Source organism: Mobula birostris, chromosome 26 (genome assembly GCF_030028105.1).
Source record: "Mobula birostris isolate sMobBir1 chromosome 26, sMobBir1.hap1, whole genome shotgun sequence".
Classification (NCBI taxonomy): Eukaryota; Metazoa; Chordata; class Chondrichthyes; order Myliobatiformes; family Myliobatidae; genus Mobula; species Mobula birostris.
The window spans coordinates 47,291,702-47,319,637 of record NC_092395.1 but is presented as its reverse complement, the minus strand read 5'-3'; the positions used below and the strand labels follow the sequence as shown (position 1 = coordinate 47,319,637).

At 45.0% G+C, this 27,936-nt stretch overlaps 1 protein-coding gene across 1 annotated transcript in view; it reads right to left on the bottom strand.

Annotated features, from left to right (window-relative positions):
• The window catches only part of LOC140187960 (phospholipid phosphatase-related protein type 3-like), a 104,769-nt gene that overhangs the window by 50,920 nt on the left and 25,913 nt on the right, over window positions 1-27,936 (bottom strand). The window contains exon 2 of the mRNA XM_072243821.1: window positions 4,890-5,019. Within this exon, the coding sequence (XP_072099922.1) occupies window positions 4,890-4,970 (81 nt within the window). The 5' untranslated portion in view covers window positions 4,971-5,019. The remainder of the gene's footprint in view (window positions 1-4,889; window positions 5,020-27,936) is intronic.

Below are 27,936 nucleotides of genomic sequence, written 5' to 3'. Positions count from 1 at the left end.
AAGCTGTGGAAGGGCAGAGGTCCTGAATGAGGAGGTCCCACTGTGCAGTGGAGAGATGTGAAGAACTGATCATATGGAATGTTGTCCTTCCTATGATGGGGCTCAGCCCCAATTGAAGGAGATGTCGACTCCAAGTTGGAATCAAATACCATCTGGAACACTATCTCCGATTTGGAGCAGGTTGTTAGGTAGGAAAGCTGTAGAGGGATAAGGGCCTAAAGCAGACAAATTAGTTGGCATGAACAAAGGTGGCCGAGGGTCCCTGTTGTGGTTTAGTATGACAGTATGCTTCTATGATTTCCACTACTCTTGTATAGAATAAATGCAAGTATCAAATATGCAATTGATTTATTATTGTCATATCTACTGTGATAAAAGAAAACCTTTTATTAGCAAGCCGTATAGACAGATCATTCCATATTTAAGCAGACTGAGGTAGTACAAAAGGAAATAAAAACAGAATTCAGATAAAGTTACAGAGTAACTTTCTGCTACAGTTACTGAGAAACTGCAATGCAGGGGCCACAGTGAGGGAGAATGAAAGATCTTTGGCATACAAGAGGCCCATTCAAGGGCAGGCACCAGTCCTACATACATATATCTTATACTCTGATTACGTAGTTCCTGAACCAGGGCCAAAGGTCCAACTTACTGCATTCTCAGAAATGGTATGGATCTCTGTTAGAGTTTGCCTTGCCTTCTCTCTTTCCAAAATCCATTGCCACAACCGCCCATTCTCTTATTCCCTATCTGTAATCATTTGCACATCAGCGAACCTGACCTCTAATCTCACAATAGGCCGTAAAGCTAATTTTCTATTGGATAGGCTATCTGCTCATCCCCAATTTCATTTGTGTGTGCAACTCAGTGTACGGACCCAGACTGACACATCTGCCTGAACAAGGAAGTTATTACTGCCATTACTCACTGCCAGAGATCCTTCCTCATTTGTGCTCAGGAAGAAGCTTTCAAACAAGAGTGCCCAGGGCCAACTCATCCATCATTGACCAAATTGGGCTAATGGCCATTACCATTCCCCTCCTGCCTGTGGATTGCCACAAACTGGCTGCGTTCCTGCCTCTGAGACCAAGGACTGTGGATTCAAGTCCCACTTCAAAAAACTAAGATCAAAATATTGGCTTGGCACTGGCAGACTATTCAGGGACCCCTACAGTGTAATCTTTCGGATAAGATGTGAAACCGTCAGGTGGCTGTAAACTGTCTATTGTTGCTGTTTTTGCAACTGGCGCAGGTCAGTTATCTGTGGAATCCAGGCTAATATTTTCCCTCACAAAATGAGAGGAGGCTTGATCGGTGTAGTTTGTGAGAACTTGCTGTGCATAGAGTGGCTCTCCCATTGTATCCAGGAGAGTTCCTGGAGTGGTTTATTCTGGAGTGGTTTATTTTCTTACTTATCCCTCCCAAACATCCCCCCACCCAATACTGAGTACACTGAGCTCCCTGAAATCTGTACCATTGAAGCTTAGGCTATGTTCCCACTAATCTGCTGACCACCCACCTTCCTTGTGTTTGCTGACATCCTGACCGATTTTCTCCCCTTGTGTCCTGTTATCTTTCTGTTGTTGCCCCACTCTCAAAAAACTAACCTTTTACCCAACTGTTCCTGCAGCTACATCTTCATCACCAATCTCCCCTTCCTCTCCCTGAACCTCTGGCTTTCCCAATTCTTGCTTATGTATCCCACAATCCTGAGACAGTATCCTTCCACCCGACTTCTGCCCTTCCAGGATGACTAGAGGCATTCTGCGTGGTTGTAACAATGTTTATCTGTCTGAACTTTTCCTTCTCCACCAGCCAGCAGAATCAGCCATGGCTGATTAATCTTCCTCTCACTCTGCCACCCCAGTGGATGGAACTACCCTTGCTTCCATTGCAGCCAGGTAATTAGCACCCCAGTTTCTCTTCTTGCCCCTACCCTATATGTCTGAAGTCCACAAGAGTCAATGCTGGGTCCCCCCTCTTTCCTCTCCAACCAACTAGCTAATGGTGAGTTCATCTGCAAGCACAATGCCAGTGCCCACGTGTTATCACCACCCAGTTCAACCTCACCATCACCTCTCTCAAGTTCTCCCATCACAAGATTCCTTCACATCTAATGCCAGGTGGATAAATATTTCTTTGAACAACGGTTATAGACAAGCAATCGAGACCCCTTGGAATGTTGCTGGGTTAGAGACACAAAAGATTACAGATACCAGAATCTGAGACAACAAACAGAATGCTGGGAAAAAAATCAGTAAGTTGGGCAGAACCTGCAGAGGGAAAAGGACAGTTGATGTTTCTGGCACGCACCATCTGGACAAGGGTGGATAAAAGGGTGAGACAGCAGCTTCCAAGTGATTGGTGGATTGAGGTGAGTGGGGAGATAGGCAGATGGAGGAGAGGAGGAAAGAGGAACTAACTGCAGAGACTGGGAGGTGACTAAAGGCTGTAAATGGTGGAACCTGATAGGAGAGGAAGGTGGAGCATGGAACTAGATAAGGGAAATGGGGTAGGGGGGCTAAATGGAAACATTGGATTTGGGGGGGTCTGGAGTGGGTAGAGGAGGGGAATGAGGGTGGGTTTAGGAGAAACTGTATAGATCAGGAGGAGAGAGTAAAGGGACTGGGAGAGCAGGCTATCTGAAATTGGAGAATTTAATATTCATGCTGTCAGGCAGAGTATGAGATCCTGTTCCTCTCATTTGCATTTAGCTTCACCCTAGCAGTGAAGGAGAACGAGGAGAGGCATGAGGGGGTGGGAATGAGGAGGTCTATTGACACATCGATGGATGTTACTTCATCAATATCCAAACAGTCTTTGATTTCACTTTTTTTCTTAGCATGTTACATGGTAGTTTAATAAATTTCCCAGTAAACTTGGTGATGTATTCTGGATCCAGAATCTGTCTGCAATCCTACACATGCTGCCGACCTCTGGATTCTGAGCCCCAACTGCAACTCTGGCCCACGGTCTGGCTCCAGCGCAAACTATTCTCTGGGCTCCTGGCTCTAGATTCACATCCTGCACGGACCTGGGACCCCGGATTATGGGCAAGTCGGAAGCTAAAGCCTCAGAATTTCCAAACAAACGGGCAGGGATTGAACTAAATCACTGCTTTACAGTCTGTACATACAACTCGTTTCGTGGTCACCATCTCCCTCTCTCTGCCCAAGACTAAGTAAGCTGACCTGTCCAGGCATGTGTGGGTGAGGAGGAGGGGGAGTAAAACTGAGCCTGTACTTAGACAGGTAGGCTAGTGACAAAGGAAGATACACAACATTTTGGAGTAAAAGCTTTACCAGTCCAAAAATTCCTCTAAGATGAAGCCAAGCTCTTGTGAGGATATGCTGAACAAGGCAAGGCTTTTCTCTTTAGAGCAAAGGAGGATGACAGGTGACTTGATAGAGGTTAAGAGGCCTAGATAGAGTGGACAGTCAGAGACTTTTTCTCAGGGCGGTAATGGCTAATACGTTGGAGTATAATTTGAAGGTGTTTGGGGGAAAGTATAGTTTGGGTTGAGGGGGTGTGAAAGGGTTTTTATAGAGGTAGGTTGCTTTATTACAGAGAGACTGGTGGGTGCATGGAACATGCTGCCAGGGGTGGTGGTAGATGCAGATACATTAGGGACAGTTAAGAGACTCTTAGACAGACATATTGATGAAAGAAAAATGGAAGGCTATGCGGGAGGGAAACGTTAGATTTATCATGGAGTGGGTTAGAGGGCCAGCACAACATCTGGGCTTGTACTGTGCTTTATTGTTCTATTTCTATGTTCAAAATAAATTATATCAGGAGCTACTTGCCAAGTTGTTTCTTTCAATTTTAGCTAATCTGTATTCATATTGAACATTTCAACATCTCTTTTCAGTAACAAAGTGTTAAATGTTGTAACTACTATTTATTAATTACTATAAATTGCACATTGCACATTTAGATGGAGATGGAACCTAAAGATTTTTGCTCCTCATGTATATGAAGGATGTAAGTAATCAATTCAATTCAAATACAATTGGTGGCAAATAGGACCAGGTACCTTTGTGGAGAAACTCTAGTTTAGTTTTCTGGCTAAATGGATGGACGTGTAGTCTGCAGTCAACAACAACCTGAATGGATATTCTACACAGAGCACCCTATGAGACACCAGCTTCTCTCTACACATTGTCAGTACGTCCCCGAGTCATGCTATATTGATGTTCATGCTTGGATATCACCCACGTTAGCCAGTGTAGTGAAAGGTACTGCGGTGTGTCCCATGAGAACTCTCTTGTTCCTCAAGCAGCTCCATATCAGGTGTGGTCTGTGCCCTCTCCTGGATCGAAAGGTCACAAGTGCAAGTTCCACTCCTGACTCTCCAGCTCCACCCGGAGTGATGGGAAGTGCTGCAGCAATGTTGAAGGCAGCACTCCCAGATGAGAGGCTACGCACAGCACTGCCTCCAGCTGCACACAGAAGATGCCACGACACAGCCCTGACCGCTCACCAGCGTCTACCTCTCAACCAACATCAACGAAGGCAATTACCAGATGCTTGCAACGTGTGGGACGTAGCTGAGCACAAACAACCTGCTTTGGTTATAACTGTGATAGCATTTTGTTGCACCTAAAACCTGAGCTTGCAGAAGTCACGTATCAAGCCTTTCTTTGTTTGACTGCCTGCTGCACAGTAAGCAGGCGAGGTGCCGAGAGTTCCATCAGACACGGTGTGTGATTTGTGAATAGCAAGTGGCAAGCTGAGCAGCTGGTGTACGAAGCCCCAGCTTGCCTCAGGGAGGGGCAAGTATAAAGGGCAGAGGGGAATGCTCAGGGAATTGTACACTCTGACTGCTGGTACAGCCTCACTCTATCCCTGCTCCTGGCCCTCCGGCATTTTATACAACCTCGACTCACCTCGACAAAGTAGAAACAGGGAAGCAAAGTCATGCTGTCCTTGGAAAGTTTCCTCTTCTGCCTTTCCTTTGCAGAGATCATACTGATGACTTATCACTCCCTCTGGACCAGGGAGAAGTCACATAATCTACTGTAGAAAAAGAAGAGTTCCTTTAATATCATCTCAACTTATCACCACTGACAATACAGCTGATTTTTTAAAAAATTTTGTACGCTCCACATTTTAGATATAAAGTGAACTTTATCAGTGTTTGAAATCAGAAAATGTTGGAAACACTCAGCAAGTCAGGCAGCAACTGTGGAAAGACAATCATGGTTGATGTTTCAGATGAATAAGCTTTCATTAAAGCCAATGAAGCATCAACCGTTTCTCCCTCCAGAGATGCTGCCTGACTTGCCAATTATTTCTAGCATTTTCTGTAGACTGATCAAATCATTCCACCATTTGTAACTTCTGCCACAGGAAGCAGGAAGCAACTACAGCAGGAAGCAACTACAAAATCTACCTCCAGGAATAGAATAAAACAATCATATTACAGCAGGGAAGCAGACCTTTAATCTGACAGAGGTCATAGACAACTTTTCCTCAACATAGTGAAAAAAATCTAAAAGAGATTCATAGGAATGTTGAAAAACAAAACATTGACACCAATTGTTTTTGATTTATTGAGTATATTTCAGAGCTGAGGGCCTTGGCAGCAGGACATGTGGCCAATGTTAGTGGGATAAGGGAAGTGGGGTTGACCAAGAACAGGCTGTCGAGATCTCAAGGGTAGTGGGCTAGAGGAGATTATAGACAGGGAGAGGTGAGGTCTTTGCAGAGAAAAGAACAAAAGTGAGAATTGTTTAGCCAGAAGCTAAGGTAGATCTTTGAGGACAGAGGTGTAGGGTAAGTGGAACAACACAAATTTTGGGACAGAGGATCTAATTTTTGAGTTGGTAAAAGTTTACAAGAGACACACCACGAGGCCATTTAGGAGAGAGGCACAGAGACAACCCTTGGTATACAGCCATAGATTTGTATTGATAAAAACACTGTTGTAAACCTTGTGAATCCTAAAGAATGAACCTGGGCTGTACTTCTCTAAGTGTACACACTCTTATAAAATAGGAACAATTTACACACAACAAGCTTCCACATCTCGATTTTATGTTGAGAAGACTAGATAATGTGTTAACTGAGGGAAGATTCCAGTTCTGATGTCTCATCCAAAAGGATGCGACTGAACCTCAGCCTTCTGGCTCAGAAGCAATAATGCGCTTAAACCAGGGCTGGCACAGATCAGGCAGATAACATCCAACTGCAATGGGCCCTGTGTACATTACCTGTTCAACAGGGAGCCAGTCTGAATTACCTCCAGGCTGGATGATCAGCACCGTCTGCACCTGTTTTAGTCTCTTCTGTCTGTAACTCCTACTCTTCTTGTGAAGTCAACAGCCCTGCGCTCCAGACACGCTCCGTGCCGCACCGAGCTTTTGAAGTTGCTTTGTTTTCAGCAGGGGAAACAACCTTTTATCTGAGCATGTCGTAGCTGCCAGCACAATTTAGGGAAAGTCAAACCGGTTGTCCAATGCACAGGTGCTTTTATTAAAAGTGACCTGCCTGCCGATAGCATCAGGCACTGTATTTGTTCAGTCCCAGGGTTGGTTGCTCTTTCGGTTAACAAAACCAAATATTTTCTGCAGAGGAGGCAATGCATCAAAGCTATATTCTAATTCATACTGCTGCTCGGAATTCAATTTTTATTACATAAAAAGTCATCGAAATTAATGATGTTAACAGCCCAAGAAAGCAGAGCAAGTGGAAAGATGCTCACTCTGCATCAGTGCCATCTCCAAAGTTGAGATGCAAGTTGAAAGCATCAGTCATCTGCTCCGGACCTGTGGTCTGTTGGGGTTCAAGTCCAACCAGGTACTGTCAGGTGTAGACTCAGCCATTGTGACAGAAACCTCAGCAGGGTATGACTGTGCTCGTTACCATTGGACTTGCACAGGCAAACCAAAAGATATGAGCCAGCAACTCAAAAGATGGGAATTCAGTTTGACAGCTTGAGAAGTTAAATTCCATTCACAGTGAAGGGCTGGACCTAGAAGAGGACACCAGTGGCCAATGGGTTGCTGAAAATTTACCAATCATTGGCATTTCAGGAAGGTGCCCTTCTGAAGCAGCTGATTTACACAGTCAAACCCAGTAGAGTTAACAGATCACACCATAATTCAGCAATTGACAATACACTACAACAACAGTTTACATCCTTGTTTTGACATCCAGCCTCGCCCCTCCCTGTCCCTAGGATAGTGACGAAGGTTGTCCTTCTTTGCCCTTTGCAGCTGGAGTGCTGGTACAGTTTGTATGGGATGCTGCCTGAATCACAGGGTGATTCAGAGGGTGAGTAAACCTGGGTTGTTTTCTCTGGAACAGTGGAGGCTGGGGGAAGATTTGAAAGAGGTTTATAAGATTATGGGAGGCTTGGACAGACAATTGCTATCCTATTCCCAGGGCTGGAATGTCTAATAATACCAGAATGCATGCATTTAAGGTGAGAGGGGTCAAGTTCAAGCTGTGGAGGGTAAGTTTTGTACAGTCATGGTGGGTGCCTGAGATGTACTGTCTGAGTGGTGGCGGAGGGAAACGTGATGGAGCGTTCACGAGGCTCTTAGACATGTGAACATGTATGAACTGGAAGGATATTTGCACATTGTGTATGCAGAAGGGATTAGTTTAGTGAGCACTTGGTTACTAATTTCACTAGTTTGGCACAATATTGTGGGCCAGAGAGCCTGTTACTGTGCTGTTCTATGCTCCGGTCACCATGATACAGAATAGATGTGTTAGCAATAAAGAGAGTGAAGAGGAGAGTTACCGGGATGTTGCCTGGATTGGAGAGCTGTAGATATAAGGGGAGGTTGAATAGGCTGTGTTTATTCTCACTGGAATGAGGAGGCAGAGGGGTGGCCTTAGACAGCCTTATAAAACTATGAGGGGCTTAGACAGGATAGAGAGACAGGGGCTTTTTTTCCCAGGCAGTGTGTCATGGTCCCGTCTGGCAATCCCCCACTTTGCCATTTGCCTCAAGATTTGGGCCTCGATCACCTCATTTAGTTTCCAATCATTCCCAGGTATCACTAACTACACGAACCTGCTTCCCATCAAACAGCAGGATAAGAACCCTGTGACCACAGCAACAAGCTGCCAGTTTGTTGGTTGACTCTTGTGAGAGTAAACCTTGTTTCCTATTCCTGAGAACTGTTAGTTCCAAGCTTCGCATCATCTCCTGGATATCGGCTCCCTGTTTGTGGAGGTGCTATGCCTAATGACTCTGCCTCAGCATCTGTGTCCTGCACTTGGGTTTGTCCCCAGCCACGTCCTTGCAACACAGGGCAGCTACAACTGGAAGGTATGGATTTAAGGTGAGTGGGTAGAAATTTAAAGGAGAGGTTTTTCCACACAAACAATGATATTTATCTGGAATGAGCTTCCAGGGGTGGTGGTGAATGCAGGTACAATTACAGAGTAAGGGAATGCAGACCTAATGAAGAGAATTGGAATTAGCATAGAGAAGCATCCCAGTTGGCAGAATGGGCTGTGAGACCCCATATTTGTGCTGTACATTACCCTGAGTCTGTCTCAGTCTCCTGTGAACCTTTTGTCTGACTCCCATGCTGTCAGCTGACTCTCCTCCAATCACAGAATGTAAGAAATAGAAACACAAGGCCACTCAGCCTTCATGTTTGCCCCACCATTTGGTAAGCTGAGAGCTGCTCCCGAAAGCTCAGCACCACATGGTACCTGACAACCCATCAGTTGTCTTAAATCATTACTCAGTGACTGAGTCTCCATGGCCCTTTTGGCTACAGAATTCCAGAGGCTGACAACACATTCCCCAGGGGAAGAAAATTCTTTACTGTATAACTCATTATTGTAAGTACCCCAGTAAAGAGGCTTTACCATTGCCCCTGCCTGCCAAGCCCCCACCAGTTTGTTTGTGCCAATGAGATCAAGAGGAACATTTTGCTCTGGTCAAGGTGCCACACACAAACAAAACGATGCTTTGTGTGATTCCACCTCAACAGCAGCACGATTGATTCTTCTGTAGTGGCAAAGGCTAAAGAACAAATGCCACAGCTGGCAGCAGTGATGAACCAGGAACAAAGCCTTTGAACTAATCCCCACCTCGGCCACCCTCAATGTGCCTATCAGCACTGCAGCAAGTATCTGCAGAGGGATCTGCAAACATGTCAAAAGCTCCAATACGTAGCAATAGGTTAGCACCATGACTCCAGGCTCCTCTCAGTTTAAGGAATATTGAATTTGTACCTTATTTCCATAAAATAAATTATTTATTCCCCCAAAATATTTGCTCATCCTGTGGATGTTTCCTTCGGAATGCTGGAAGCTGACAACAGCCAGATAAAGATGTTACTTGGCCTTCTGAGTGGCCCCTGGAGAATTTGGCTGTAACATCTGCATTCCCACAGGATGCTCCTGTTTACCATTTCAATCAGCAGGCACAGAGAGTTTCCCACTCAACTGTTATTTCCTTGTCTACAGCAGGAGTAAGCTCTTCTCCCTTTAACACTTGCTCTGAGGTGACAATTAGCTTTGTCCGGGCACGGACAGATACAGCAGCACACGATAGCAGGACATATAGGGAATGATCCAACCAGACACCCTCATCCCCCTTTTTGGCATCCCCTTGGCCACGAGAGTTTGCATTCACTCTGTTCTGCGGAGACTCGTAGGGCCAGTGTGGGAACACCGACTCTTCCACATTCAGGGCAAGGGGTGGCTGATGGGGTAGGCAGGTGGGTGGTCCGTGAGTTGCCACACTCCTTCCACTCCACAGGTCTCAGCGTTCTCCTGGTGCAGAGGTCTCAGTCCTATGCTGGATCTTTCTTCCTCACTTCGAATGGCTGCAGATCAGGGATCCCCAAGAGTCAGTAGGAATGCTGCCTTCCAACAAAGAGGTTTTGAGCACATCATCAGATCCACAAAGAATGCATGCCAGCAGCTGTACTTTGAAGAGATTTGGAATGACGCCAAAGACTCTTGCAAATTTCCATAGATAGATGGCAGAGAGCATTCTAGTTGACTGTATCACTGCCTGGTATGGAGGCTCCAATGCCGAGAACCACAAGAGGGTGCGGAGGGTTGTGAACTCAGCCAGTCCCACCATTAAGGAACCTTCAAAAGGAAGTACTCAATGCACCAGCATATATTATTAAGGACCCTCGCTGTCTGCGACTGGACATGACCACTTCTCATTACTATCATTGGGGAGGAGGTACAGGAGCCTGAATACCCACATTCAACTTTGTAGAAACAGTTTCTTTTCCCCCAGCCATCTGATTTCCGAATGGACAATGAGCCCATGAACACTATCTCACTATACTTCTCTTTGCATTAATTATTCCTTTTGCAAATTATAGAAATGTTATATCTTACACTGTACAACAAACTTGATTACATACATCATTCATAATGAATCTGATATTCTGATATTTTCCTCAGTCCACCTGGCAATCTCTTCCAGCAGCAGATCTCAGAAAGGAGTACAACTCTCCAGTGTGGAGAGAGTGGTATACATCACCGGTGTTAAATTGAAGTGGTCTCTTCTTGGAGGCATCCAGTGACTGGACACAGACATTCTCACAGGACTGGACTGTGGCTCACTGTTTGCCCAGTGTAACAATTTATCACCCACTTTCAGACCTGGTGCAGGGTCTCGACTGGAAACTCTATCCCTCCGTATCCACAATAATGCCTGATGCACTTCACTTTCTGAAGTTCAATGTAAATTTATTATCAAAATTCAAACACGTCACCATATACCACCCTGAGATTCACTTTCTTGCAGATATTCACAGTAGAATCCAGTGAAAAACCACTACAAAGACTGACGGCCAATGTGTAATACAAGACAAACTGTGCAATTACCAAAACAGATAATAAAAAAATAATACTGAGAACATGAGTTGCAAAGTGCTTGACAGTGAGTCTATAGGTCGTGGAATCAGTTTAGAGTTGAGTTGAGTGAAATTATCCACGCTGGTTCATGAACTTAATGGTTGTACGATAACTGGTGGTGTGAGCCCTAAGGTTCCTGTACCCCCTTCCTGATGGCAGCAGCGTGAGGTGAGCATGGCCTGGATGGTGTGGGTCCTTGATGGATGCTGCTTTCTTGTGGTGACAGTCGTAAGTGTGCTCAATGGTGGTGGGGGGAGGAAAACCTTTGCCTGTGATGGACTGGGCTGTGTTAACCACCTTTTGCAGGCTTTTCTGTTCTTGGCTACCCAGCGCTAGGCAGTCTCTCGTCAGCAGAGTTTCCCATCAGCAGTTGATGCTTACACTCTGTGTGTACTGGTGAAGCTGCTGCTGTGGTACTAATAGTGTGTAACATGCTGAAATAAAGAACACAGCTCATGTGGTGCTTAAAAAGGGTAGATACCTTTGTTGGCACATTGGGAGTCAGGCACTGACAGAGTCAACGAGTGTACAGGACAGAACCAGGTCCACTCAATCAATGCTGAGTACTAATTGCCCATTTTTTAATGGATTTTTTGTAAATTGACTATCCAAGGTACACACATAGTATGTTACAATATACTACCTCGAGATACATTTTCTTGCAGGCATTTACAGGAAAATAAAGAAATACAATAAAATTTATGATTAAATATACACTCTTCCATGCACTCCTTCACAAGCTATCTGATATCTTTTACCCAGGAAAGTGCCTGAAAAGCTTTAAGAAGCCCCAATGTGATGGTGCAAGGAAGGCGTTCATTAGCAGAGCGCCTATCTCCCAAACGTACGCATGGCTGGCGTGTAGAAACGATAGTGTATCACAGTGATGAGGTGCAAAAACTTTGCAGTGTGCATGGGCCAACAAAACTCCCCTACAGTCATCACTGGGACAGCACAACACAGCATTGCTTTGGCACATTTAATAAGTCTACTCCCACTGAGATTTTGCACTGGTGAATCTGCAGGGAACAGACACTCCCCACAGACCTTCACATCTCGGCTGAGGCAGTCAGAGCCAGTTCCTTCCACTTGGGGAGCAACAGACTCAGGCCCAAAGATGGACTTGCTCAAAGTCAAGCTATGTCATCAATGGACAGCTAAGGAAATCAGGAACTGGCCCATGTTGGGACACCTCTGCTGATGGACACTGTGATCATGCACGGGCACTGTGGCAATCTGCAAACTCAGCAAGGGACTGAAGTTGAGAGTTTCTGGTCTGATGCTGCAGCCTTTGCACCTCCATCTCCATGGCCCACCAGCATTCAATTTTCAGCTAATCATTGCAGAAACCCTTACCCAGACTCATCGTCCCAACCACCAGAGCAGTTCTGTTTCATGCTGCCATACGTACACCCTATCATAGAGAGCTAAAGCACAGAAAGTGCATCCAGCCCACGACAGTTTGGTCTTCTGCCTTATCCCACTACCTGCACCTGAACTATACCCCTCTCATCCATGTACCAATCCAAACTTCTCCAGGTTCATTCCACACTCACACCACCCACTGAGTGAAGAATTTCAGCTCAGATTGCCCATAAATATTGAGCCTTTCATCTTAAATCTAATGCCTGCCTCAGCTATCCTGAAGGGAAAAAAGCCTGCATGTATTCACCCTATCTGTGCCCAACATAATGTCGTATACCTCTAGCATCTCCAATTATTCTGCTACGTTCCAGAGAATAAAGTCCTAACTTACTCAAACTTTCACTATAGCTCAGGTACTCACATGACTGCAAAATCATGGTAAATTTTCTCAGTGTTTTTCCAAAGTTTTTTTCCTGCATACACAACTCCACATTCAGCCTCACCAATGTTTTGTACAACTTCAGCATAATCAGCCACCATGGTAGTAAACTCTTGAAGGGCTTTGGAACATTGGACTATGTGACAAATACAGTGCATCACCAAGGAATATCAACTTGCTTCAGAACAGTCTGGCTTTGCTTACCACTCTGTGGGCAAGTGTCAAGGAAAAGCCACTGCAAGTCCCAACCAGGCACGAGCTCATCCTGGACACCGCACTGCCACCCTGGGTACAGGGTGATTAAAAAAGGGAGACTGCTAAAAGATAACCAGACTACTGCCACAAAAGAATGCTAGCTGATGTTTTAGAACATAGACCAGCACAGGCCCTTCAGCCCACAATGTTTGATCATGGGGCCATAATGTATAGGAGCAGAATTAGGCCATTCAGCCTAACGAGTCTGCACTGCCATTTCACCATGGCTGATTCATTATCTCTCAACCCCATTCTCCTGCCTTCTCCCCATAACCTTTGATATCCTGACTAATCGAGAACTTATCAACTTCACTTTAAACATACCCAATGACTTGGCCTCCACAGCCATCTGTGACAATGAACTCCACATCTTCACCACCTTCTGGTGGAAGAGATTCCTCCTCATCTCTGTTCTAAAAGGAAGTCCCTCTATTCCAGGGGTTCTCAATTTTTTTATCCCATGGACCCCCACCATAAACCGAGGGATCTGTGGACCCCAGGTTGTGAACCCCTGCTTTATTCGGAGGCTGTGCCTCTGGTCCTAGACACTCCCACTATAAGAAACATCCTCTCCACATCCACTCTGTCTAGGCCTTTTGATATTCGATAGGTTTCAAAGAGATCCCTCCTGCCTCATTCTTCTAATCTCCAGCAAGTACAGGCTCAGAGGCATCAAACAGTCCTCATAAATTAACCCTTTCATTCCTGGAATCATTCTCATGAACCTCCTCTGGATCCTCTCCAAAGCCAGCACATGGCTTTATTAGATAAGGGACCCAAAACAGCACACAATTCTCCAAATGTGGTCTGACTAATGCCTAATGAATGCTCAGCTCTTGTATTCTTGTCCTCTTGAAATGAATACTAACATTGCATTTACCTTCCCTACCACTGATTCAACCTGAAAGTTAACCTTTAGAGAATCCTGTACAAGGACTCCCAAGTTCCTTTGTACCTCTGATTTTTGAATTTTATCTCTGTTTAGAAAATAGTCTTTGTCTTTATTCGTTCTACCAAAGTGCATGAATACACCTTTCCCTTCTCTATATTCTATCTGCTATTTCTTTTCCCATTTTCCTAATCTGTCTAAGACCTTTTGCAAACTCCCTGCTTCTTCAACACTACCTGCCCGTCCACCTATCTTTGTAGCATTTGCACTCTTGGCCAGAAAAACATCAATTCCATCATTCAAATCATTGACATATAATATAAAAGGAAGTGGTCCCAACGGTGGCCCATGTGGAACACCACTAGTTACCAGTAGCCAACCCAAAAAGGCCTCATTTATTCCCACTTTTTCCCTCCTGCCAGTTAGCTAATCTTCTATCCATGCTGGTATCTTTCCTGTAATATCATGGGCCCTTATCTTGTTAAGCAGCCTCATGTGCAGCATCTTGTCAAAGGCTTTCTGAAAATCCAAGTAAACGACATCGACTAACTCTCCTTTGTTGATCCTGCCTGTTGTTCCTCAAAGAATCTCCAATAGATTTGCCGGGCAAGATTTCCCCTTAAGGAAACCATGCTGATTTTGGCCTATTTTATCACATGCCTCCAAGAAGATCATCCTTAATAATGGATTCTAACATCTTCCTAACCACTAATTCAGGCTAACTGGTCTATAATTTCCTTTATTTTGCCTTCCTCCCTTCTTGAAGAGTGGTGTGACATTTGCAATTTTTTTAGCCCTCTGGAACCATTCCAGAAATGAGTAATTCTTGAAAGATCACTAGCAATGCCTCCACAATCTCTTCAGCTATCGCTTTTAGAACACTGGGTGTAGCCTATCTGGTCTGGGTGACTTGCCTACCTTCAGATCTTTCAGCTTCTTTCACCTTTTCCTTAGTAATAGCAATTACACTCACTACTGCTCCTGACACTCTTGAACTTCTGGCGTACTGCTAGCGTCTTCCACAGTGAAGACTGATGCAAAATACATGTTCAATTCATCAGCCATTTCTATGTCCCCCATTACTGATTCTCCAGCAACATTTTCCGGTGGGACCATTTCCACTCTCATCTCTCTTTTATTATATATCTGAAAAAGCTTTTTATATCTTCCTTTATATTATTGGCTAACTTACCTTCATATCTCATCCTGTCTCCCGCCCCCCCCCACCCCATGGTTGTCTTAGTTGGATTCTTTTTGTTTTTAAAAGATCCCTATTCTATCTTTCCACTAATTTTTGCTATATTATAGGCCTTCTCTTGCGTCAGTTGTGCCGACTATCCCACAATTAATCTAAACCTTTACTCCTACACGGCCCATAATAATCCTGCATTTTCCTCTCATCCATAAGTCTCCTAAATGCTCTTATTGTATCAGCCTCTACCCCCACTTCTGGTAGTGCATTCCAGGCACCTACCATCTCCCTGTAAAACATATTCTACGGACATGTCATAGAACACAGAACATGGAACTGTACAACACAGGAACAGGCCCTTTGGCCCACAACATTGTGGCAAGCCAATTAAGTTAGTAATCAAATGGCTAACTAATCTCTTCTGCCTACACAATGACCATAACCTTCCACATTCCTCAAATTCATATGTCTGTCTAAATGTCTTTTAAAGGTCTCCAATGCATTTGCCTCTACTACCACCCCAGGCAGTGCATTCCAGGCATTCACCACTCTGTGTAAAAAACCTACCCCTCACATCGCTTTTGAAGTTACCCCTCTCACCTTCAATGCATGCCCTCTGGTATTAGACATTTCAACCTTTGGGAAAAGATATTGCTTGTTTACTCTACCTATGCCTCTCATAATCTTAAAACCTTCTTTCAGATCTCCCCTCAGCCTCACCCACTCAAGTGAAAACAATCCAAGTTTGTCCAGCCTCTCGTTACTGTATATCACGTGCCCTCTAATCTAGGCAACATCTTGGTAAACCTCTCCAAAGCCTCAACATCATGTGCTGACCAGAACTGTAAGCAATACTCTAGAGTTTTACAAAGCTGCAACACAACTTCCTCACTTTTGAACTCAACACCTCAAGTAATAAAAACAAACGTGCCATGTGCCTTCTCAACCACACAATCCACCTGTGTAGCTAGTTCCAGGGAGCTGTGAACTTGGACCCCAAGATCCCTCTGCTCATCAACACTGTTGAGGACCTTGCCCTTAATAGTGTCCTGTCTCTTCGCATTTGACCTACCAAGGAGTAACACTTCACATTTGGCCAGGTTAAACTCCATCTGCCATTTCTCTGCCCCTATTCCATTGTTTTCTTTGCCAGTCTTCTACGCTACCCACAATACCACCAATCTTCATACCATCTGCAAAACTACTAACCTACCCATCTATCTTTTCATCCAGCTCATTTATGTACATCACCAACAGCAGAAGTCCCAGTACAGATCCCAGCAGAACACCACTAATCTCAGACCTCCAGCAGGAGTAGGTCCCTTCAACCACTACCCTCTGTCTTCAATGGGCAAGCTGGTTCTGAATCTAAACAGTTAATTCACCGTGGATCCCATGCATCCTAACCTTCCGGATGAGTCTCCCATGAGCGACCTTATCAAACACCTTACTAAAATCCGCAGCTCTACCTTCATCAATCACTCTCGTCACCTTGTAAAAACAATTCAATCAAGTTAATAAGATACAACTTACCCCAGAGGAAGCCAAGCTGGCTATTCCTAATTAGGCCATGTGTTTCGAAATGCTCATAAATCTTATCCCTAAGAATACTTTCTAGTAACTTCCCTGCTACTGACATGAGACTCACTGGTCTATAATTCCCAGGATTATTCCCGTTTCCCTTCTTGAATAACGGAACAAGGTTAGCTACTTGCCAGTCCTCCAGGTCTTTGCCCGTGGCTAGAGTGGGCACAAGGATATTGGTCAAGGCCCCAGCAATCTCACCTGTTGCCTCTCTCAGTAACCTGAGGTATATTCCAACAGGCCCTGAGGACTTAATACTCTTTAAGAGACCAACAGAACTGCCTCCCTTTACCTCCGAATGTGCCAGCATATCAATACATTCAGCACCGATTTCCTGTCTTCCACGTCCTTCTCCTTGGTAAATACTGAAGTAATTTCTCATTAAGGACCTCACCACGTTCTCCACATCCAAGCAAGTGTACTCTCTTTATTCTTCAGTGTTCCTATGCTCTCCCTAATTATCCCCTTGCTCTTGAAGTGTAGAATGCCTTGGGATATAACTTGCAAATGACTTTTCGTGGCCCTTCCTGTCTTTCTTAATTCCCTTTTTAAGTTCTTTTCTGGTTTCCCTATGATGTTCAAGGGCTCTGTTTGATTCTAGCTTCTTAAGCTTTGCATACTTTTCCTTCTTCTTGTTGACTGAATTCATCACCTCTGTAGATATCCAAGGTTCTCTTACATTGCCTTCCTTGTACTTCTTTCTGACTGGAACATACCTGCAATTGGTCTTTAAACACCCTGCACATAGCAGATGTGGATTTGTCCAAAAACGGCTGTTCCCAATTAATTCTCCCTAGTTCCTGCCTGATATTCCCACAAATTGCCTTACTCCAATGTAAAACTCTTCCATGGGGTCAATAAAGCCTTAAATCAAGCCATGGAAAGGTCAGTCATCTGGCCAGGCTCATTTCCAATGCCAAGTCCAGTACAGCCCCTTCTCTTGTTGGACTACCCACATATTGGTTTAAGAAATCTTTCTGGATGCACCTAACAGATCCATGCTCAAAGTTCATCAACTTATCACATAATACTCCTAGCATTAAAATTCACACATTTCAAACTATTCATCCCATTGTATCTATTAGATTTCTACTGCCTGGTTTCACTGGCCCCAACATCTACCTTCTTGTCCAAAACTTCACTTCAGGCCTGTGCCCTGGTTCTCACCTCCCTGCCAAACTTGTTTAAACACTCCCGAGCAGCATTAGTGAACCTCCCGGCTAGGATATTGGTTTTTCTCCAGTTTAGGTGCAACCCTTCCCTCTTCTACAGGTCACCCCTGTCCCAGAAAAGGTTCCAATGATCCAAGAACCTGAAACCTTGCCTCCTGCACCAGTTCCTCATCCACTAAATTACCTGTACTATTGTCCTATTCCTGCTCTCAGCAGTACATGGCGCTGCGATTAATCCAGAGATTACTACCTTCGGGATCCTGCCCTTCAGTCTCTTTCCTATCTCCCTATCCTCAATATGCAGGGCCTCTTCCCCTTTCCATCTATGTCATTGGTGCCAGTGTGCTCCACGACATCTGGCTGCTCACCTTGCCTTTAGAGAATCTCCTGCAGCCTCTCTGAGGCATCCTGGACTCTTGTACATGGTAGGCAACACACAAACCTGGGTTAAACGTTCCCGCAAGTATTGTCCAATCAGCTTAGAAGAATGTACTCTTACTCTGTCCCGAGGATGCCACACAGCTTAGCAGCAGCAGAAGCCCATCTGAAGCTGATAGCTACATGTTTATACCCAACTCTAGTAACTGATACAGCGAAAATATACTGAGGGACTGATGCATTCTCACATGTCTTATTAGTCAATAAAGCGTTAGGGTAACATTTAAAACATTCCACATATCACTTAGAGAAAAGGCCAGTATTTGCCCGATGGCCAACATTGTAGGGAGGTTTCCATGGCTGAAAGCACTAAACATGTGGTGGAGTAACATACGTGATCTGTACATTTCCACCTATTTCAAAATGCCACTGACACTGTACTGTAGGTTTAGCACAAGTCAGAAGATAATTTGCTACCTCAGAGCCTGAAGGATCGAAGTCAGCGCTGCTTGTGGCACCTTCCTGTGTACAATGTGTCACTGTGCATGCTACCTCTGTCACAAGGAACTGCACTTGTAAAAAGAACCTGTGATTGCAAAACACTTCGGGGCATCCCGGGTTACCAAAGGTGCCGAAGAAATTCACAAAATTCTTTTCTCTTTTCTACATGATCATTCTGGACAAAGCAGAGAGAAATTACGTCAAGTACCGTAGCCGCAAACTCACGCAGAAATCCAACTGGAGGAATGAAATGTCAAATTGAAAGATTTCTGATGCAATTATTGAGAGGAGGGGTAGAGATGGGAACCAAAAAGTGAAATGATAGGGAGACTGGCAGTCCTACCAAAGCCCTTCAGCATTGCTTTCTGGCTTCTAATTCTAAAGAAAGAAAACAGTTTTATATTTGGTGTTGACTGCAATTTCCTATTATTTTTAATGTTTATATAGACTTTATGTTCTTTTCACCACCCAAAGAAGCTCTTTACATTTCAAAATAAAATTTATTCAGAATAAATATATACAAAAGAATGAACACAGTCCAAAACTCTTCACATTCGTAGTCTCATTTGGTCAATTCTAAACGTGTGGTGCACCTTTCTCTACACAGCCTCTCAAGTGGCCCTCTGGAGTGAAATACCTTTCTGGTGTGCGAGGAGCCCCCGCCGGCCTCAGCCCCTCGGTCCGGGAGCAGGAGGACCCACTGGGGTGGTCCTTCCCCACATGGACTGCAAGCTTCAGAGCCTTCCCTCAGCACGTTGTCCTGCAGTCTGGTATGTGTAAGCTCTGAGAAGCAGCTGGTGCTGGCTGTAAAGCAGCCAATCAAAATGAGCTTTTTGGCATCTTGGTCAGCATGGACAAGTTGGGCTGAAGGGCCCGTGTCTGTGCTGTATGACTATGAATGTAAAAGCTCAAAGTGTGATACTAAAACCCCTTGAATGGGTCATCATCCAATAACGCAGCTTCATACTGACAGCCTGGTGAATGAGTATTAAAAGCTCACTCAGTACATCTACCCTGCATCCATGCTACTACCCCTCTGAGTGGGCATAGCACCCACTGACTCTTACACCCTCTCTCACCTTGGGAATCACGATCCATTACCCATTAACCCTACCATTCAAAATCCAAGAAAGGTACATTTGTTTTCCAGTTGCCCTTTAACGAATGACAACGAGGTACATTTGCTATCAAAGTATGCATGCAGTGTACAACCCTGAGATCTGTCTTCCCCATACACAGCTGTGAAGCAAAGAAAACCATGGAACCCGAACAAAGAAAACACTAACCTCCTCCACGTACAAAAAAACCGAATTGTGCAAACGGCAAAAAATACAGAATACAAAGAGTCCAGGCATGTTCAATTCAGCTCAGTTTACTTCAATCTGGCGCTATGTCGTCTGATGTCAATCAAAATCGCCCAAAATAGCAACAGAAAAAAAGGAGCAACCAGAAAGCAGAAACACATCATAATGTGAACCATCCACTTTCCGCATCAATTATACGTTGCCCAGGATCTAGAACACCGGCCCCATCCTCCAACAGCATCGGGGAACGATTGCAAATTCACCCAAGGAATCATCACACACTCAAAACAGCAAAAATGCTGTTCTTTTCTCCGCTTCCAAACAAAAGCACAATGGTAATGAAAGACAGAACAGAATATTCCAGATCATGTGGGTAACAGAAGACAATAGGTACAGCGTCCGCCACTTAAGCCACCACATTTACTGACAGTGTTTCTGGCAACCAGTGTTGGGGGGAGGGGGAGCAGGAGGGGGTTTGGCAGAAACAGAAATTTTCTCTAGTGATTCGCAGTTTGCTGAAGTGCGCTTTCCTTGTATAATCAGATCTAACAGGCATCCAGTTTTAGACTGCACTATGCTGTACTGATCACACTACAAATCTCTTCAGAAGGATAATGGCATTTGTTCACATTTGATTGTCTTGCATATGAATGTCTTATAAATGGCACAGTTTATGCTTCAATCTCCATTAGTCACAGGTGCTATTGTTGTAATGGAGCGATCGTTTTAAACCATTCTCTGTGTAAATCAGCTCAGTACCTATGAACTGAATAGCAACTTCAAGCTGTACAGTATTCTGCTCACTAACACCATCCACAGTCATGTCCACTGCAGACATCCCACCTCTCCCGGAAGTTCCGGGAGTCTCCAGCAGATAAATAGTGGCTCCCTGATGCCCGCAAATTATATACAATATCACGGAAATCAACTTTTTGAGAGCGAGCGAGAGAAAGCAACCGAGAGAGCGCAAAAGTGACCACGAGAGAGAGAGAGCAAGCAAGCAAGAGCGCGCGAGCGAGAGAGAGAGAGAGCGCGAGAGCAAGCGAGCGAGATCGAGAGAGAGAGAGAGAGCGCGAGAGAGACCACGAGAGAGAGAGAGAGAGAGAGCATGCCATGGGAGAGTGTTCCAAAAAAAGAAAATATAAAATGTACATCACCCCAGACTACACTAAAGTGTACCCCTGCCTAGTAGGTCAAAAATAACGACAGTTTTGCTCGCTGCGCTGTTTGCAACAGTGACTTTTCTATTGCCCATGGTGGGTTAAAATGTAAAAGACATGTTGAGGTGAGTTTGACAAGTGTCATTCGTTTATTAGCACAGCGAACGTTATTTAAACTAGCTGGCTAGCTGCTAAGGAGCTACTCTACTGCAGACATCCCACCTCTCCCAGAGTCTCCTGCAAATTGATGGTACTACCTCCCTGAAATGAGTTTTTGCAGGGTGGGATGTCTGCCACTGCTTTTTCCATTCTGCCATCAGTTTTCTGAACAGTCCAAGAAGTACTATTTACTTACTGTTTTTAATTGTAACTTATAGTAATGTTCATGTTTTGCACTGTATTGTAGCCGCAAAACAACAATTTCACGATATATGTCTATGAAAATAAACCTGATTCTGATTAAGGACTTGCTCAGCCCCTGGATCTCCTGAGGTGAAGCCATATAACAGTGAAACTCAGGAGGTGTTGAATTTCTATCTGAAGTGATGGAGATGGATGCAATTATAACATTTAACAGTGATTCGGGAAGGGACACAGATTGGAAAGTTACATGGATTGGAAAGGCTGAGATGGATTTAGGCCTAATGCAGACGAATAGGATTAGCTCAATTAATCACCTTGGTTGGTGTGGGTGAGTTGGGCTGAAGGGACAGTTTTCCATGACTGCTCTATGGTCACAGCTCTGGCAAATGGGACCCCAGGATAAAGGGGTGGTTTAATACAAGGACCACCTCATGGTTAGAGCAACAAATGTTTTTTCAGGGACTATTTTTTTTAAGAAAGAGAAAGACTCTTGCAGCAGGAGTCCATATCAGACAAAAATGGACAGCAAAATAAAGGACAGCTTTCTGAAGCTCAATTTGCTTTTCAAAGAGGGTCTTAAAAGGGTGGGGGCAGAAAGAAAACGAGAGTTAAGGAACCATCACCACACAGGCATGGTTCCAACTGGGCTGCTGACAGGTCAGGAATTGAAGTGCTTGTGTTGCCCCTGGTCCAAGCAGCCCAGCATTATTCTCAGGACCATGCACGATCTGTCTGGGCCTCAGCAAGTGCACCGGCCCATCATGTTACTGTCGATCTCACAACCAGAAAGCAGGCATCGGTGGAAGGTGAAGGGGCTGGAGATGGGTCTAGGATCAGCAGAAACTGATCTTACCACCCCCTCTTCCAGGTGACAAACATTCTCATTCTCATAGTGGATGGAATTCAGCAAATGAGTGTTACGCAGTTAGAACAGCTTGCGTCACATGGCCCCAGCTCGTAAACAGCCACAGCCAGAAGGTTCTTCCACCTCAACCTCTGGGTACTGGAGTAGCGACTCAGTAAAGCAATAACATCTACAGCACTGAGCTAATTGGCTTCTCCTGGGCACAGAGCTAATGAAGGAATGTTTTTCACTTTGTGTTCTGTCTCATTACTCTAAGCACATCAAATGCAGAGGAGAAATTCTTTACATGTAGCATAATACTGTATGTTGCAGCATGACAGGAATAACTCAGCCAGCCTCCACAGGTTACAGTGACTCAATATTCTATGTCTAATATTAACCATGCACAAGGCCAAAAGTTGCAGAGAAAGGCAGCAGCAATCAGTTCTGGGAAGACTCTCCACACTTATGACCATGTGGCTGGGCACAGCACAAACACCATCAAAATACTGTTGGCAGAATCCCAGATGGTGACAAGGAAGCACACAGGAGTGAGATAGATCAGCTGGTTGAGTGGTGTTGAAAACAACAACCTTGCACTCAACATCAGTAAGAGCAGGGAATTGATTGAGGACTTCAGGAAGGGAGAGTTGGGAGAACACATATCAGTCCTGATTGAGGGGTCAATGGTGGGAAAGATGAGCAGTTTAGGTTCCTGGGTGTCAACATCTCTGAAGATCAATCCTGGGTCCAATATTTCAAAGCAATTGCAAAGGAGGCATGCCAGTAAGAGTTTGAGGAGATTTGTTACGTTACCAAAGACATTGGCAAATTTCTCCAGATGTACCACGGACAGCATTCTGAATGCTGCTTCACTTTCCTGTGTAGTTGCCAATGCACAGGATCAGAAAAAGCTGCAGAGGGCTATAGACACAGCCAGCTTTATTATGGACACTAGCCTCCCTAGCATTGATGACGTCTTCAAAAAGTAATGCCTCAAGGCAACGTCCATGAGGGACCTTCTCCATCCAAAACATGCCCTCTTCTCATTCCTATCATCAGGGTGGAAGTACAGGAGCCTGAAGACTCACACTCAACATTTTCAGCACACCCTCCTCCCTCTCACCATTAGATCTCTGAATGGTTCATGAACCCACAAGCACCACCTCATTATTTTGCTCTTTTATACTTTTTATATATTCTTATTGTAACATAGTAAATTTTATGCGTTGTGGTGATGCTGCAAAACAAAAAATTGCACAATATGTCAGTGATAGTAAACCTCTAACTCAATGTGTGGAGTTTAGATCTTGCTTTCACTGCACTGAATAACCTTCCTATTTATAACAACTCATTCTATCCACCTGTTCCCTGAAAAGTGGCGAGGGACTCGCATCTCCCCACTCCTGTCCATCCCAGCCTGCTTTCAGCACCTGCCTATTTCCAACCCAGTCTCCCTGCAGCAAGGGCCCACCACTGGACTTCACTCCCACCTTCTCTCCCCTTTCCCCAGTCCTGAAGGTGCCTCTGTCCACTTGTCAGTGCCGTGCGGTGATGAGAGGGCACTAGACAACCCTATGCCTGTGCGTTCAGCTCACCGAGCCAAATCTAAATCCCCAGGTAATTGTAGGACATGAAAAAGATCAGTTACGAACACAAGAAATGCTTCCACAAATGTGGAACTAAAAATAACTCCCTGTTTCCTGTTTCCTTGTCCTGCACCCTTCAATGCAGCATCTTCCAAATCAGAGCTAGTTACTCTGTCAAAACCTCCCCTCATCACCACTTGGTGCTGGGACTTCCAGTATGGTTCCCTCCTGAAGAATCCTAGAGCAGCAAATTAAAAGTATTTTTAAAATTTTCCACCACCTGCACAACACACAGAACAGGAGCACAAAACCGATACTAGGGAGACTGAACTGGCTGACCCTGTGGATGGACAAGATTAGTCCCAATTCTCATAGCTCCACTCAACATCCAGGGAAAACATTCCTTAAGAACGAAACTGGTGGTCAAACCTGAAGGATTGTAAAAGATAACAGTCTACCATTATTATCAGGCAAGTGAAAAAAAACATATGACAGGTCAGTAGGCTACGGGTCATTCCTCAACTGAGAAAGACGACAGAGTGAACCTGCTCTCGTGGTTTGAGCCAATTTTATTTCTGCCAACGAGCTGTACAGTAGGAAGTGGAGAACCTATTTTTGCCTAAGATCCCACAGTTACAAAGTGATAGGAATTTTAAAAAATTGGAATCAGAATCAGGTTTATTATCACTGGCATGTGACGTGAACTTTGTTAACTTAGCAGCAGTTCAATGCAATACATAATCTAGCAGAGAGAGAAAAAAATCAATAAAATAAAAAAATTATAATAAATAAACAAGTAAATCAATTATGAATATTGAATAGATTAAAAAATGTGCAAAACCAGAAATACTCTATATTAAGAAAAAAGTGAGGCAGTGTCCAAAGCTTCAATGTCCATTTAGGAATCGGATGGAAGAGGGGAAGAAGCTGTTCCTGAATCGCTGAGTGTGTGCCTTCAGGCTTCTGTACCTCCTACCTGATGGTAACAGTGAGAAAAGGGCATGCCCTGGGTGCTGGAGGTCTTTCATAATGGACGCTGCCTTTCTGAGACACCACGCCCTAAAGACGTCCTGGGTACTTTGTAGGCTAGTGCCCAAGATGGAGCTGACTAGATTTACAACCTCCTGCAGCTTCTTTCGGTCCTGTGCAGTCACCCCTCCATACCAGACAGTGATGCAGCCTGTCAGAATGTTCTCCACATACGACTGTGCAAGTGACTTATCACGTTGTAAATTAGTAATCATGTGATTGCAATCCGGAAGGCACTTGCCTGAGTGGGTGGTGGAAGACGAGACTGCAACACTTACAAAATATCTGGATGAGCACTTACCTCTCTAGGGCAGAGAAGGTACAGACCAAGTGTAGGTCATTGGGATTAGTATTGGTGGGAGCATTGAACGTACCCATCTTAACCAGCCAGGCATATCCTCCTGCTCTGCATTTCACAACTCCTACATTCTTTTATCTAGCTTCTCCCCCTCTAACCACTCTCATTTCTTCCTTGGCCAGATAGACTGGTTTACAGCTTATTTCCAGTTTTACTCTATCAAAGACGTGTCCTCTCTCTCTTTGTTGGTTTCCTTTCCTGGTTTGATGAAGGGTTTTCAACCTGAAACATTGGCTCAGTTTCTTTTCCTGCCGCTGCAGCCTGACCTGCTGAGTTTTTCCAGTGTTTCCTGTTTCTATTTATGCATTGGCTGTTCTGATGGTCAGAATGGACCAAACGGCCTGTTTCTGCTCTGTGTGACCTGAAGCTCAGTTGAGAGATTGAACCTTAGCCAGGATAACAGGGAGTGTTCCTTTGTGAAATAGCTCCTTGAGATCACGCATATCCACAGAAAGCTGCAGAGTCTTTATCCCAGTCTCATCTGACCAGTGACACTTCCCACAGTGCAGTGCTCTTTCCGCCTTATACTGTGGAGATGATGTGGAGGGTAGCGGAGGGTATGAAACTCAACTTCCTGACACGGAGAGCACAGAATAACATGAAATTCCCGGTCAGAATCAGGTTTATTATAACCGACAAATGTTTTGTTCTGACATTTGTTCTTTGGGTGGAGGCAGTACTGAAAAATGACCATAAATTACAATAAATATGTAAAGAGGGCAAAGAGGTATTGTTCATGGACCATTCAGAAATCTGATGGCAAAGGGGAAGAACAATTGTTCTTCTAGCTCCCATGCTTCCTCCCCTTTGGCAGTGATAAGAAGGAGACTTTGCTACAAACTTGGCACTTACTGGAGAGCTGTGCCTCATAGACGGCCGCGAGCAGAGCTGAAAACAGAGAGGTCAGATGCCGGGATAGACAAATCCAACACAAATGGGGTTCCCACAACTAAGGTGAGTACAACGCTCAAGGACACATAGTTATGTATTTATTTAGAGATATGGCGCGCATCAGCCCCTTCTGCCTAACGAGCCGTGCCGCCCAGTAATCCACCTAGCTGATGACAGGACAATTTACAGTGACCAATTAACCAACTAACCACCATGTCTTTGGAATGTGGGAGGAAAGCAGAGCTGCGGGAGGAAACCCAAGCATTCAGGGGGAAGAACGTATGAACGCCCTACAGATGACATCAGAATTGAACTGTAATATCCGACACCCTGAGCCGTAATAGCATCGTGCTAACCACTACAGGACTCACGGTGGCACCTAGAGTACCCACTTGGACGAGGACAGTCAAAGTGGTAGACAGGGAAACTGCCATTTCCTTACGATCCTTCATGGGTTTGAACCATCCAGAAGTGTGTAGCCCCCCGGCCACCCTCAGGGTCGCTCGGCTCGCTGTTGTCTAGGGAAACAGCCCTTGACCCGGCCAAACTGGGTAATTAGTTTGTGTGGATGCTGTGTGATGTACCCCACCCCACCCAAATAACAGACAATACATCGGGTACGATTAAATGATTTACAGTTTATAGATATTACTGGAACTATATAATTAAGACAGAATAAAATATAAAAGGAAAATAAAAGGCGCCACACTTATCAAAGTTCAATCTCTTCGTGCACAAACAGTTGGAGTTCAGGACCCTTCTTCTTCAGCCTGCAACCCCTCGGACCACTTCAACCGGCCGCCTGGGACCAACAACGGTGGTCGACCAGATGCTCCATACAAGTTCGTCTCTGTCTCCTCTCCTCACCGAACGCCCTCCTCGGGGTCTGACCCCGTTAGCGGATTCACAGCACCTGGTCCATCCTCTGCCTCTCTCTCCCGCCTTTTGCCCCCAAAACCCCGCGCATACAATCTCTTACAGACACCCCACAGCGTTTAACATAACAAAGAAGCATTCCGAAGTATAACATAACAAGGAAGCCATTTTAATTAGCCTACACAGTAACATAAAAGACGAAACCCCCTTAGACTCTCCCCCCGCCAAACAAAGTCATGTCCTCATGACTTCTAATTAACTCGCCAACCAGTCCTGCAGACACACAACACACACATACACAGATGCACACAGTGACAGTGCTCCCCAAACAGAGGACCTTACGCCCGTCCCACGGGCGCTACATAGGCCAACCTCTCTGGGAGCTTCCTAATCCTCCAAGACCTCTGTACCCCCTCACCTAAACCCTAAAGGCTCAGACACTACTAGGGATATCTCGGGCCTGCCTGCCAACTCCTCTGTCACTCAAGCCACCATTACAGCTCGGAGCCCCCTGTCCCGTGTCCGCGGCCCCGCTTCTTTTCCTTTCTGGTCCTGCCGCAACTCAGACTGCCCACAGCTAGCCCTCCCTACTGCACCTGACTCAGTGGGAGAAGGGCCAAAGGTCTCTTCCTCAATCATGGGGAAGTTAGCGAAAGGCAGCACGTACCACATGTCCAGCACATCATCCTTCGAATCCGTATTCTTCCTCATTCCCTCGATCGGTAGCTGCTGTTTAAGAAACATTTAGCCGGGGCTACCTCTTCAGCCTCCTGCAGTCGAGACGTCTTGCGTTTCTGCTGATCCCTTCAAAGGTCGGTCATTATTTCTTCTCTCTGGATTAATTCATCAGTACATGACCGCAGTGTCGGCTCGGAATTCCGTTGCTCCTT